Genomic DNA, 14,982 nt, shown 5'->3' on the forward strand with positions numbered 1-14,982 from the left:
CAATTCAATGAATACTTGTTTCTATCATTTCTAACTGGAGAATCAAAATCACTTAACAGTATAAAATCCCAACTGACTTCCAGTTGACAATATTTGATTGAATAACACAACATTTATACTCTAGACTCGTGAAGAAGCAACCAATCAGAACACAGAATAAACTTTCATATCTACACACACTAGAACTTCCAATTCTTTGGTTTCTGATCTTTATTCATTTAGTTCTAGCTCAACTAATGAGACAACTAAGCACTTTCTACTAGATTCAATTGTAACTTTTTTCGTACTGACTCCAAATAACCATTTCTGATGGACTTTTCCAATCTGACACATCCCTTGATACTTTGAATTCAATCTTGCTCATATGTAAATGTGCCATATAGACAGCATAATCATCGGTTTTCATTAGATCACTGAAGTTAAGCAACATTGAACCTAGTCAGTACCAGATGGGTGACCATTTTAGAAATACCAATCTCTGTATATAGGATGATGCAACATCTTCCTGCAAGAATTGAAAAAACATAATGTCATCATCTCCCTTAACTGGGATATACATGCAACCGGGAACTGTTTGTGAATTTGATATTCTCTAGACACTTTCTCCTTCAGAGAAAGCCGATTCAACCAGTCTAGGATGAATGTTGTTGGAAAAAGAAAATTAATGTAGATGTTTATTTTCCTTTTTTTCTATTCATAAAAAAAATCTATGCGAGTATAAATGGAAATTCAATGTAAAATATTAACTGAACGTTCTTAATTATTGTTTTAAAATGGCCGTGATTTTATGATTAAATATTGTTTTGATATATTGATTACGTTTTTAATTTTGAATAAATTGTAGGGTTTTTTTTTGTTTTTTTTTACTCTCTGATCTTCTCTAGGTACCTTTCGTCATAGTTGGTAGAATTTAGAGATTGATGGAGTAAGTTTAGCCAGCTTCTACCATCACTATACAGGACGTGATAAGAATGGATGTGAACTTAATCTAACAAACTCCTTGGCTTAACGTTCACGGGAAACATGAGTTAGAACAGATACATTGAAGGCATTGCCAAGGCTGCTGTAAAGAAGGTGGGCTCTTTATATCATGCTAGAAAGTTACTTACGTTTGAGAGTATCCTATACCTTTACAAGGCTGCCAGTTGCCCACGTATGGAGTATTGTTGCCATATTTGGCTGGTGCATCTGTTACTAGTCTTTCTCTCTTAGACAGGGTTCAAGAATTGTCAACCTAATGGGTCTCGCACTATCAGCTATGCTTCAACCACTGTCCCATCGGTGAATTATTGCATGCCTCTGCCTGTTTTACAAGTATTTTGATGGTAGGTTCTCTGGCAACTACAAACCCTTGTACCTCTTTGACATAAATACCCCTGACAAACCCGACAAGCAGCAAAATCCCACCCCTACACAGTAGAAATCCCTAGATGTAAGAAAGCCTTCTACTCTAATTGTTTCTTCCCTAGGACTGCTAGATTTTGGAATTCCCTTCCGGATTCCTGTTTCCCTGACTGTACTGACATATAGAAGTTCAAGTGTAATGTAAACAGACATCTTGCTGCTCAACTCCCTACATAATATCCCTACAAATTATGTCTTGGATAGTAACCTCCTACATCAAAGTGGCACTATGCCTTGTTTGGGGTGAAAATGCAATAAAAAAAAATAATAATTTAAAAAAAAAAACTTTTCCTCATAATTAATTTCTTTCAATTGCTATCTCTCTTGGTAAAAAAAACCCTAATATTTATTAGAGGTGAGCAATCAAATTGCCTGTCGTGTAAGCAAATGGTAAGGACTGATATGAAAGAGATTAATAAAAATCTGACGAGAGATGGGTCAGTTTGGAAGTGTATTTCTGAAAACCGTCAAACACATGCCATCACGTAAAATGGACAAAATGTGATTAAATTTTTTTTTTTATTTAATGCAGCATTGTTTTTATTTCGTTTTCAGTGGCTTTTCAATATTTCATATCCTTCAAAGTTGCTTCATCGAAAGATTGAATTGTACGTAGAGACAGTTCACTCTACAATATCTCTTGACAACGAATGTCAATTGAACAATTAATGCAAGAACAACATATGCATCCATTTTGTTTCTTAAAACTTTATGAATTTTACACACACAAAAAAAAAAGAAAGTTATTTACCCTACGTTCGTTTCTTACTGTTAACTTTTTCTTTTCAGGAATGGATGATTATCTAAAGTACATTGGAGCCGGTGCACTTACCATTGGGGCCATCTCTACAGCATTTCTCCTCAAAAGTGGACCTCCAGCCATTGAACCATTGGTTGATCTCAACAAGCAGTCGATTGTTATTCCGGTATGAATACATTACAACTACCCTCCTTTTTTTTTTTTTTAGCGTTCTGATGGAATTATAAATTTTCATTTTTTTTTTTTTTTTTTTTTTTTACATCTGGGCAATAGTTTTGTAGTCTTATAATGGTAAAAATTTGTCACATTTGCAAATTAATGTTAAAATATAAGAATGATACTCCTTAAGAAGTTGGAGGTTGTGCAGAACGATCTCTATGAAACTATTGCCACTTTTTGGTCTACATGTAACGTGTGTACCATTGCAGGAACAAAGGAAATAAATAAAAATCCGAGTCAGCATTTTTTGTTTTAGCAAAAGACATTTATTACCAATACTCTCCAAACAATGCTTCTTGTCTTTTTTTTACTGTTCATTTCATCTGCCAGGGGATTAACAAAACCCTGCTGTCTCAATACCAGCTTAAGTTTCCCGCCACCATCACAGGGCAACACGTCCATCTCACCGGCGTACACTTTTCTTCTTTGATTTCACACTGATATTAGCCATTTCTCGTCTTCGGTTTTACATGTCCATCTCCTCCACCGCAGCCTTTGCTTCTCTCTCCAACCTTGTGGAGTATTTTTTCTTTTTTTTTTTTTCTTTTTTTTATTTTTATAACTTTTTATTTTTTTATTCTTCTGATGTCAGCCCATGCGCACTTTCTAATTTGCGTATGTGCTCAAATGGCACTGTGCCTTGTTTGGGGTGAAAATGCAATAAAAAAAACAACAAAAAAACAAAAACTTTTCCTCGTAATTAATTAATTTCTTTCAATTGCTATCTCTCTTGGTAAAAAAAACCCCCTAATATTTATTAGAGGTGAGCAATCAAATTGCCTGTCGTGTAAGCAAATGGTAAGGACTGATATGAAAGAGATTAATAAAAATCTGTCGAGAGATGGATCAGTTTGGAAGTGTATTTCTGAAAACTGTCTAACACATGCCATCACGTAAAATAGACAAAATGTGAGTATCCTTTGGCTGCTGCTGCTATTTTTACATGTGCTCATATGCGCTCTGTTACATACAGACGTGAAACTAAAGATATAAGGATATCGACCTGTGGAACAAATTTATTTTGTTTTTTAACCGATGAAAATAGCTGCTAAGGAGTCAAAATTAAAAAAAAAAATTGAAATGTATCGGTTTTAAATTAACTAAACGTGTCGCATATGCAAATATACATTTATACGTTTAACATTATTTTACGTTTTTAGTTGCATATGGACTTAGCTCAGATAGTAACAAATAATGCTGGCGGGCTATATGTTTTGGTTTTGATTCTAGCTGATAACGTCCAAGTTATATTTTTATTAATTTTTTTTAACTTTGGAAATTACTGTAATATATTGGGTACAATATAATAATCAATAAAGTATTGCTCTATAATAATAAATGAAATCTGCATAAATTAAAATATTATATTTAAGTCTATTTTATGATCAGACAACACTGGGTGACCTATGTATTAGTGTTAGGATGATTAATCAGGAATCGGAAAAATCGGGAAAAAATTGTGCCTATTTACCAATGCCAAAACCGATTCCGTAAATTATCTTTTTTATTTGATTTTGGTTTAAGAAACATCATCCACTGCTTGTAGTAATAATAAAATAATAAATATTTATTGATTTTAAACTTCCAGTAAGACTGAAATCTAAAGATCACCTTCCTCCCAAGTGTTTTTACATTTGAAAAAATATATGCACATTTTAGATATGTTTTTACAGTAATCGGGACAAAATCTAAATTTTATAATTAAATATTTAGCGATTTATAAAGAATCGGAATCTGGAATTTATTATGGAATCGGATAAAAAATATTAGAATCATCCCATTACTAATATATATATAAATAAGTTTGTTTTGTTTTGATCAGAATCTTCTATCTTAAAAAAAAGAAAAATCTATATAATGTATATACTCATGATAAAATGAAAATATCATGTTCCAAAAATCATGTAAATTGATCAAGTAGATTTAAAATATGAAAATCATTTTATGAATATCTAAGGAGTGGCTGTTTTACCAGACATTTTCAAAAAGATCAAAAACAAGGGAGATAAATTAACCATAAATCAATGTTGAGATTTATTTTATAACTAGCAGGGGGTACCCGGTGTTGCCCGGGTGCTTGTAGGTGTGTGTGTTTTTGGGTAAATCGTTGGCCGGGTGTTTGTTTTTAAAAAAAAAAAAAAAAATGAAGCCTTGACGCACAGTTGGAAAATAATAAATTGTGAAAAAAAAAAAAAAGTGTGACTTGGCAGGTACCCGTTTTTGACGAGTTAATGACACCAACTTTGAGTGCGGGACAGTGTTTTATTTACCGTGAGTCTGTTTGCTTCTTTTTTTTTTATATGAAAACGCTTAATGCACATGTGGCGATCGAAAATTGTTGAATATTTATCTTTTCAAAAGTCGGGCAAATTAAATAGACAGGCGACCCCGGTTAACTCATAGATATTAACATTTAGGCGCAATATAAAAAGTTTTAAGAAGTTGTGAGGTGACCGATCGGTTCTCAGAAAAATGCTTTTCTTGGACATACATGAAAACGCACACACACACACACAAACATTTTCACTTTTATATTTATAGATGTCTAAAAATTTCCATTAATCACTTAAAAATGATTTTCTTTTTGTTCAATAAAAAGGGAATTCTCGGCAAGAACTAAATTTTCTATTTGTACAAACATTTTTGCTACTTGTGTGCATATGTTTCAGCTACGGCCATATTAAAAATTCATCAGGCATCTGACACAACTGGAATGGTGCATATCTTTCCAGTCTTTTCTTTAAGAGACCTGCAGTTTATAAGATTAACTCCTACTAATATCCCCCTCTCTCTTTGTCTCCTGCTCTCACTCACACACACATGTGCACGAGATATATTCTAAAACCTATTTTCAATTTTATATGCATAAAAGAAATTCACACCAGTAAAAGAAAGAAAAAATATTTTGGGACCAATTTTTAAATGAATGCAACTTTACTATTGTTTTTTTGGCTAAGATGCGAGTGTAGTATCTGTTCTGATACTTTTGCATTATTAGTAAGGAGTCTTAGAGGTTCATGTTGTGTGCAGATATTGCGTATATATCAAGAGAGAGACAGTTTTGTATATATAATAGACAGTGTACATGTTAATACAGGAGAGCCGAGCATGTAATTCAATGGGAGGAGACTTATGATGTATTGATAGGTAAACTGAGAGATAGTGTGTTTGGCATTTACGTTTGACAGTTCTGTGAACGGGAGTGTTTCTATAAACATTGACACATATTTTTCTTACCTATTTTTGAGATGATGATTTTCACAAGTTCTTATAATATAAATGGACAATACCTTTTCTGTTGAATACATAACTTGAAGACGCAGATACAAAAAGATGAAGTTGTTTGTTTATTCCATTTCGACCGGTCAATGGCTTTGCATCAAGGAATTAAGTCTTACATGATTCTTCTTCTAACCTCCGCTTCCAAGGTTCTCTCAGATTTGTCTGACTCCTCTCTTCTCCCCTGACTCACTGACTCCCCCCTGACTGAGTTTTTTGACTGCCTATATTGAGAACCATGACGTCATTGCATGACCAACACGTGCATATCAGACACATGGCATGACATGCCTCCGTGTTTAAGCATGCATTGTTACTCACATGTTTCAAACATGCGCGATTTGTACGTTTTGAAACCATTTCTGACGACCAGGAAGTTTCCCATTCTCTTTGTTTTACAAAGGAATTTAACCTACTTGTAAATTCTCTAACCGATATTTTTATTATGCATTCTTTCTAAGAATGTGAATAGATTTTCCAGCTAAATTTTATTTATCAAATATTTTAAAAGAATTAACAATTTAACTGGACATTCCATTTAAAACCTGTTGTTCTTTAAAACTTATCTACAGGGTTTGATCCTCGTTTTATCTCATATCATTTTCATTTAACTAATTCTCTTCACTCTATCTAAAAGTAACAGTTATCGCCACCCATCTTGATTTTAGAATGTGCCGTTTTTTTAAATGCTTTTACTAAAAAACATTGGTCACGATATGGTAAGAGATGAGTCATCAATTAATTCAGTATAATCAATGTAGGATGAGCAAAGTTTCTCATTAATCGGTGCCAGATCTTCTAATCTTTTACCAAAAGTGCATGTGACTAATCATCTCCTAGGAAAATCTGATATTCTTTATGGCTGATTCCGCTAAACAGTGTTGGAGAAGAACAACTCTTACCATCTCCTTCTCTAACGCCATCCAAGATGGTTAAAGCATGTAGCTCAGCACTCTGCAAGAGTTCATTTACACAACCCTTCTCCCTTCTCTACCTGGTTGATGCAAATGTGCTGGTGAGCAGTGGAAGACTCCGGTGGCGACAACAAACGTGATCTGGCAGCACCGTCAGGGAGGTGATGGTAACCAAGTGGTTAGCAACATAGACTAATAACCTGGGTGTGCAAAGTTTGAAACCAATTTGTTCCACGGACACACTTTCACTTAGGCATGTTGGCAACCTTCACGTGGTCCTTCATGTCAATATCCAATATCCTTTGAGAAAGAATTCTTACCAGAAAAATTTCAGAGTAATGAAGGCCGACAAAATTAGCCCAACAGCAGGCCCACAGTCAGTTTTTGACTATAGAATCAAAATTGGTTAAACATAAATTTTAACCCCCCCCCCCCACACGCACACATTTAAAAAAAAAAAGAAAAAAAAAAAAAATTTAATACTCTTTTCACCCCAAACAAGACATTTCCACTTGGATGTAAGGGTCTGCTACTATTTGGGATCATGTCTCACAGGAGACTGTGGGAAGTTGAGCAGCAAGATGTCTGTTCAGATTACATTTAAACTTCTGCAGGTTTGTACAGTCGGGGAAGCAGGAAACGGAGAAAATTCCAAAGTCTGTTGATTTGAGGTAAGAAAATATTAGATTAGAGGGCTTTCCGGCATCTAGTGACCTGACTCTGGGGAATGGTGAAATTAGGCTATGATGTGCATTATTTGGATTGTTTGGACTACTGTTCTCATCACTAGGGCTAGGACAACAGCATATTCTTTTCATTGTTTTTACTCTCGAATGTGTATCCATTAATATCTTATACGCTTTTAGATAGTGACGTGAATTAGCTAAATACTAGTTTTATATGGCATTGATTGTATCACATGGACTAAACAACTAGCCAATCGCATTGAGGTGTTTCAAAATCACGTAATGCGTTTCATTACGAGACATCGCCTGATCAAAAAAACAAAACAAAAAAAACAAATATCCACCCTCCGTCAAACTATTTCCCTATCCTCTCTAGTTGATAAAATCAAAAATAAGACCCTTATCATTTTTGGCGATGCCAAACGATCAACCACTGGCCTGTCAAAGTTATGCTTTGAGGATATGTTAGAAGGCAAAAGAGGCTGAGGAAAGCCAAGGAGAAGGTGAAGAAAAAATGTTTTTGATTGGACATCTCTCAACAGTTGGGCGTCCGTCAACCGTCAACTTGCCATGGATCAGAAGGAATAGTGAAAAATAAGTTACGTGGGTTTGCAATCTGCACCAAGCAGAAGATGCGAATCATCATGATGAACATTTAGAAGTATTTTTCTCTTGCAGTGAAAAATGTGACGTAAGGATCATGAAGTGGGATTGGAAAATCAGCGCCCTCGAGGGTGGTGGTGGTGGTGGGGGGACACTCTGACCTTGCAAAAGATTCCTGGGTAGCTCCAACATTCCCCGGTAGAGAAGCACCTCAAGCAATTAGCAATAAACTCACTCTCTTCTCAGAGAGAAAGCAAAATGTGGGAGGGTAAATCTCCTAGAACTCCACAGAACCAGTATAATACCGCAATCAACAGGAAAAAGTCCATTATAAGAATGGTTTAGACTCTGTAGCATTTAAAAGATGTCAATCTCGAGTTCATCCTCAAGAATCTTCTGTTGCTTCATAAATTCAGTAACCCACTTTTATATCATGTTTGGGAATTTTTGAGTTGATTATCTACAACAATTGTCAATAACAAATGAAAATTGGTGAGCCAAAAGCAAAGTTTAATTTGTCAGCTTAAATGTTATCTGGGTCTGACTTTATATGTTGAATATTTTTTTAAGCTCTATCTTAAATATTGAGTAGTTTGTCTGGATTCAGCTTGGTTTCGATTTTGGAAAGTTGATTCTCATGTTATATGTTAAGGGTAAATTATGTTGACATATGTCAGATAACCAAAGTTAAGTAACATTGAACCTGATCAGTTCTTAGATGGGTGACCGTTTAGGAATAGCAAGTGCTGTAAGTAAACTGATCGACCAAGTTGTATAAATGTACGGCACAACTCCTCTCTGCTATTTAGTAAAAGAATGGAATAGCATTATCTTGCAATCCTTCTCTCCCACTCTTTCTCCTCTTTTTTCTTCTCATTCTCTCCTTTCCCTCTTCTCTTCCCCTTCTCTTCCTCGTTCACTCCTCCCCTCTCCTCCTTGTTCTACCTTCTTTCCTTCATTCACACCTATCCCCCTTCTCTCTACCGCCTCTCCTCTCTTGTTTCTATCTTCCCATCCTCTTCTCCCCCTCCCCCCTCCGTCTCTTCCTTTATCAGTACCCCCTCCCCTCCCCCGGTCTCTAATTCTTCCCATTCCATTGACTTTCTCTTTCTACACCATTTGCCCTCTGGCATTTTTCTTACATGCCAGAATTGTTCAAGATATTTCTGACCGATGTGCAGTAGAATTAATCTAAGCCCTCACACACAATCTGCATTCTCTATTTGAGATGGAAAGAATCTTCTTGCATGCCATGAAATGTCAGCTTATGCACACGTGCATGCATATATATATATATATATATATATATATATATATATTCTTCCATAGCGAAAGTCATAAAATGTGAAAGATTTTATTTTTAAAATCTAATAAAAAACGCCTACATTTAGGATGCTTGGTATTCCCTCAGAATGACATGACTAAATATAAAGTTCATTCAAACAATAAAAATCAATACATTTATTTTGTTATTGTTATTTAGGAATTTCTATGGATCTTATTTATAAATACTGTTATGACGTGTGTATTTACTAATTTTAAGTTGATGTATGCATATATCCTTGTATCTGATTCAACATTGGAACAATATTGCATTCTTTCCTATGAAGTCAGACGTCTCTGCCTTTTTTTTTTTTTTCTGGTGTCTGCAATAGTTTCTGCAGCTAAAGCAAGGTTACTAGAAAACTAGTTGCCGCATATTGTGTCTTAGACTAAATATTTTTATGACAGCATATAACCCCAGTGAACTTTTTTTAATTTTAGCCCCCCCCCCCCTCCCCGTGAAATTATAAGCACAAATGTTCATTTCTTAGAGTAATTCATGTATGTTGAAAAAATAAATCTGGCCCATCATCTTCCATTCTATGATAAAGAAACAATGTGTATATAAATATTCATCCTGTCACACAAACATTAGCAAGTAAAACAAAAATAATTTCTTTTTAACTCAAACAGCCATATTGAATTTTTGACTTGCGCTACAATGATTGTGATTGGTTGATTGTAAGCAATAAATGAAAGAAATATTCTGATTGGCTACTTTTTTGTACAAATGCAACTTAATAGTTAGCACTTTTTTGTGAATGAAAATTATAATTATTAATTAATGCACCAAAAACATGCGTGTGAAAATTTTTTTCCATATTTCTTATGATTTTTTGCATATTATATCCAAAAATCATACCGGAATCGAGAATCGAAAAAATCTTAACTCTTTGTGGTATCACAATTCGAAAAATGTGTACCTATTTTCTGATGTCAAAAACGATTCTTTTAATTGGCTTTTTTGATTTTTCTATAAAGAAAATTATTCTCCCACTGATAGTAATACTAAAATAATGAATATTAATTTTAGCCTATTAGTAAAACTAAAATCGATAGATCATCCATCACGTGTATTTTACGTTTGAAAAAAGAACTGCACATTTCACATGTGTTTTTACAGTAATCGTGAAAAATAACTTTATAGTTAAATATTTAGAGATTTATAAAGAATTGGAATCAGAAAAAATATTGGAATCGTCCCATCCCTAATCTATAATATAAAACTGAATGTGTGTGTGTGTCTGGTCACGAATAGGCTCCTATATGGTTGACTATTTTAAAAAAACTGATTACATATAATGATAGAAGATGTATCGAGACACATAAATGGGTATGTTTGATCTGGCAGAACGGTGGTTCATTAAAATTGTGGGGTCTGCGTTCACACTTGGTCCACAAAGTATGGAGATAAAAAATAAAAAAAAACGTTTACAAGTGTTTTTGATATAGATGTACATAAGAATATGTTGATATGTTTTAACTTAAATAGGGATGGTATAATAAAATTTTGGGGTCTGCGTTCGCGCCTGGCCTCCAAAGAATGGAAATAGGCACAAACTTTAATAAAGACTTTTCATATCTATCTGCGTAAGTATACTTTGATAATTATATTTCAGTTTGAAGAAATATAGTATAATAAAATTATGGAGTGTTTGTTCGCACCTGACCTTCATAGAATGGAAATATGTCACAAAGTTTAACAAGGTTTTTTAATATAGATCCACAGAATATTGTGATAATGTTTTAGTGTAAACAGGTATGGTATAATAAATTATGGGGTTTATCTATTTTATTTTTACTTTCATCATATTTTGCTTTGGTTTTGATACCCCCAAATTCGAAGCTATCTCTTTACAACCCTTCCTTTTCATAACCTATCATGCTTTCATAAATCAGAGTCCATTTTCTGTAGGCGGTTTTTGAACTCGGTCAACGACGGGTACTTTTGCTAGTATATATATATATATATATATATATATATATCTATATATATATATATATATATATCGGTTTTTGAACTCAGTCAACGACGGGTACTTTTGCTAGTATATATATATATATATATATATATATATATATATATATATAAAAAAACGTTTGTTCGTTTGCCTGTTTTCATTCATACGTCCCATCATTTCAACATCCAGTTTCCTGCATTGCTACTGCCGTCTTATATTCTTACATATTTGTTTACCAGCAATGCTTCAAGCAAACTACCTTTCCTTTCCTTCGTGTATGTATGTATGTATATATATATATATATATATATATATATATATATATATATATATATATATTTTCTGTAACGTTAAGATTTGTGCCATTTCCAGGCCAGCTCAGTGTTAAGTATTATCACCTTTTCAAAAAAATTATGACAGAAAACATTGTCTTTGATCATTGGCATGGACCATTGGCAATGTTGTTCTGTGTGAAAATGAATTGTTTATATATTTCTATATTTACTTCTTGCATAAGTCCTGCACAGTTGTTCGCAGAAGCATCCAAAAGCATTTGGTTGTAGATGTTTCACAGTCAAGTTTTGTTTTCCAGCTAATCTCTTTCTGGAGTTGTTTCCACAGATTTCCATTCATGTTTGAATTCCTGATGTCAGCACATCACACGGCCATAATGGGGCATTGTCAACATGCATTTTTCATCAAAAATATCAAATATTAAAAAACAAATCACTGACACTTAACAGCCTCCATTTCATACTTGACTCAAGTTACACATCTGTAATTTAAGAGCCGTAATTTTTCCACACAACCCATAGAGATATAAATCATTGCACATGCAAAATTTCAACTAGATCAGACAACACAAAATAGGTTAGGAGTATTACTTATTCCCCCTGCGCCAAGTCCTTTGTCTGCCCCACCCCCCCTTCAAAGTCCATTGTCTGCCCCACCCCTCTCTTCACCAAGTCCTTGTTTGCCCCACCCCATGCGCCAACAAATCCTTTGTCTGCCCCCCCCATGCGCCAACAAATCCTTTGTCTGCCCCCCCCCATGCGCCAACAAATCCTTTGTCTGCCCCCCCCATGCGCCAACAAATCCTTTGTCTGCCCCCCCCATGCGCCAACAAGTCCTGTCTGCCCCCCATGCGCCAACAAGTCCTTTGTCTGCCCCCCCCCCATGCGCCAACGAGTCCTTTGTCTGCCCCCCCCATGCGCCAACGAGTCCTTTGTCTGCCCCCCCCATGCGCCAACAAGTCCTTTGTCTGCCCCCCCATGCGCCAACAAGTCCTTTGTCTGCCCCCCCATGCGCCAACAAGTCCTTTGTCTGCCCCCCCATGCGCCAACAAGTCCTTTGTCTGCCCCCCCATGCGCCAACAAGTCCTTTGTCTGCCCCCCCATGCGCCAACAAGTCCTTTGTCTGCCCCCCCCCATGCGCCAACAAGTCCTTTGTCTGCCCCCCCCATGCGCCAACAAGTCCTTTGTCTGCCCCCCCTCCCCCATGCGCCAACAAGTCCTCTGTTTGCCCCCCCCCTCCCCCATGCGCCAACAAGTCCTCTGTTTGCCCCCCCCCCATGCGCCAACAAGTCCTTTATCTGCCCCCCCATGCGCCAACAAGTCCTTTGTCTTCCCCCCCCCCCATACGCCAACAAGTCCTTTGTCTCCCCCCCCATGCGCCAACAAGCAAGTCCTTTGTCTGCCCCCCCCATGTGCCAACAAGTCCTTTCCCCCCCATACGCCAACAAGTCCTTTGTCTCTCCCCCCCCCATGCACCAACAAGCAAGTCCTTTGTCTGCCCCCTCCCCGCGCCAACAAGCAAGTCCTTTGTCTGCCCCCTTCCACTGCACCAACAAGTCCGTTATCTGCCATCCCCCCACTGTGCCAACAAGTCCTTTATCTGCCCCCCCCCTACACCAACAAGTCCTTTGTCTGCGGCAAGTATAAGGTATTACAAAACCAATGATATGGAACTATTTAGCATTTGTTGCATGACTGTGCATCTGCGCAAGCAATTCACATGAAACAGATGGAAATCCATGCGAAAATCAATTTCATAGTTAAATATCTAAACAAACAATTGTTAGGAACTTTAGCTTTAGACAGAAATGTGTAAACTAGTTCAGAATGGAATGATTTAGGGACATTTTTATGTGAATTGCTGCATCTTCTTTTAATAAGAGACCATCTGTGATTGGCTGTGCTCAAATTAATTCTCAGATCATGTGCTTATCACACGCATATTAAACATACAAGTGATAGACTAATAGTTAAGCAGAATTTTTTTCTCTTATAACTTCTGAAGTGTACAATTGTATGTAGACTAATAAACTAATAAAACGAACCCAAATATCTTTCTGTTGCCATTTTCAGTTCAAACAAGTTCACATCTTTAATTCATCAGGATGAATTCCACCTACAAGAACGTTACCTTCCTCCCCTTTCAAAGCCAAAGAATAACCTTAAGAATTCTTGAAATCTTTTCATAATGATTTTATACTTATTAGTTAATTTGTTAATTCTTGGCAAGTTGTTAGAACCTTTTCTCTCTTTCATTTCTTTCAACTGGGTAAGTAATTATTTATCCTTATCGTTTTAATTTCAATTATAATTGCTTTTCACACGTTCCTGCAGATTAAAGCTGTTCAAGCAATGTACAGAAATGCTCGGTCGTGCTACAATGTCCCATTTAGTAACAGCTTTAATGTTAAAGTAGTACTTCAGGTTCTGTACGGAGTCTGTTGCTTTTGTGTCTTAGAAACATTGTCCGAGGAATTTTGTATGAGTTGTCGAGAACAGATGCTGTATGCTGATGAACTTGAAACGCTGGAAGACCTACTTCAAGATTTGGATGAATGCTATGGCAATTAAAGGTCTGAGAATGTTTCTATTTACTTTCCTCCCCACGAGGGCAGTTAGACACAAGGTCGGTTTTTAATGTGGGAAAATCCACCTTCCCAAAAAATGGTACTCTGGATAGGAACAAAAATAAAAATCGTCTCTGTGATGAAGGATTTCTCCTCCACAGACTGAGAACAGAAAAGGTGATACACTTTGTTCCTAGCCATAAGGCCAAGGTCTGAGAATGACTGTTACCAAGACTAAAGTTATGATGAGTGGTTGTAATGTTGGCAAGCTTTCACCATACATTTAAAATTTCTAGCTGTGAAGTAGCAATTTATTCATAGCTCAGTTAAATTTCTTTAACAAAAAAAATAAAATAAAATAAAACCAGCTTTGCCATGTAGGGAAAAAGTGTTGAAATTTACACAGAAGAGAATACAGTAGTAGTTCAGAAGTTGGTATTGTCTTGACTGGTGTTGCCCCAGATGTATAATATCTAAAAATAAAACATTATTTATTCTTATTCATTTTTTTTTTTTTTTATGTCAACTGGACCAGTTTTCATCAGGAGGGGGGGGGGGTCGTTTTTTTTTTTTTTTTTTTTTTTTTTTCTTCTTTCTTCTCAGTCATTTCCAATGATATCTATTATATAAAGGTGAGGTGAGAAAAGGGTGGAGAAGATGAATGTGTGAAAACGAGGTAGGGGAAAAAAGATGGGTTGAGTGAGATGTTTTAATGCAATGATGTTACGTACATATTTTTTATTTTATTGCAAAGTCAGACCCAAATAATAGTATTGAGCAATGCTTCTGACAAAGGGTGGAGAATTGTTGTTTTCTGGATTGGAATCTATTCAAATAACACTTATTGTTGACTAGTTTTTGACTTTGAAGTTTTTTTTCTTCTCTTTTCATCAAGTGGCTTCATGCTTTGTCTGTAGAGATTTCTATTAAAAAAAGTCAACAAATTAAACTTTGCTTCTTTCAATTTTTATTT

General features: G+C 35.6%; 1 protein-coding gene across 1 annotated transcript in view; it reads left to right on the top strand.

The window, feature by feature from the left end:
* LOC145252433 (long-chain-fatty-acid--CoA ligase 5-like) overlaps window positions 1–14,982 on the top strand; it is a 197,155-nt gene that overhangs the window by 75,012 nt on the left and 107,161 nt on the right. Inside the window, exon 2 of the mRNA XM_080111830.1 lies at window positions 2,194–2,330. Coding sequence (XP_079967956.1) covers window positions 2,196–2,330 — 135 coding nt within the window. The 5' untranslated portion in view covers window positions 2,194–2,195. The remainder of the gene's footprint in view (window positions 1–2,193; window positions 2,331–14,982) is intronic.

The sequence above is a fragment of the Euprymna scolopes genome, chromosome 29 (genome assembly GCF_053919585.1).
Source record: "Euprymna scolopes isolate OS-2025 chromosome 29, ASM5391958v1, whole genome shotgun sequence".
NCBI lineage: Eukaryota > Metazoa > Mollusca > Cephalopoda > Sepiida > Sepiolidae > Euprymna > Euprymna scolopes.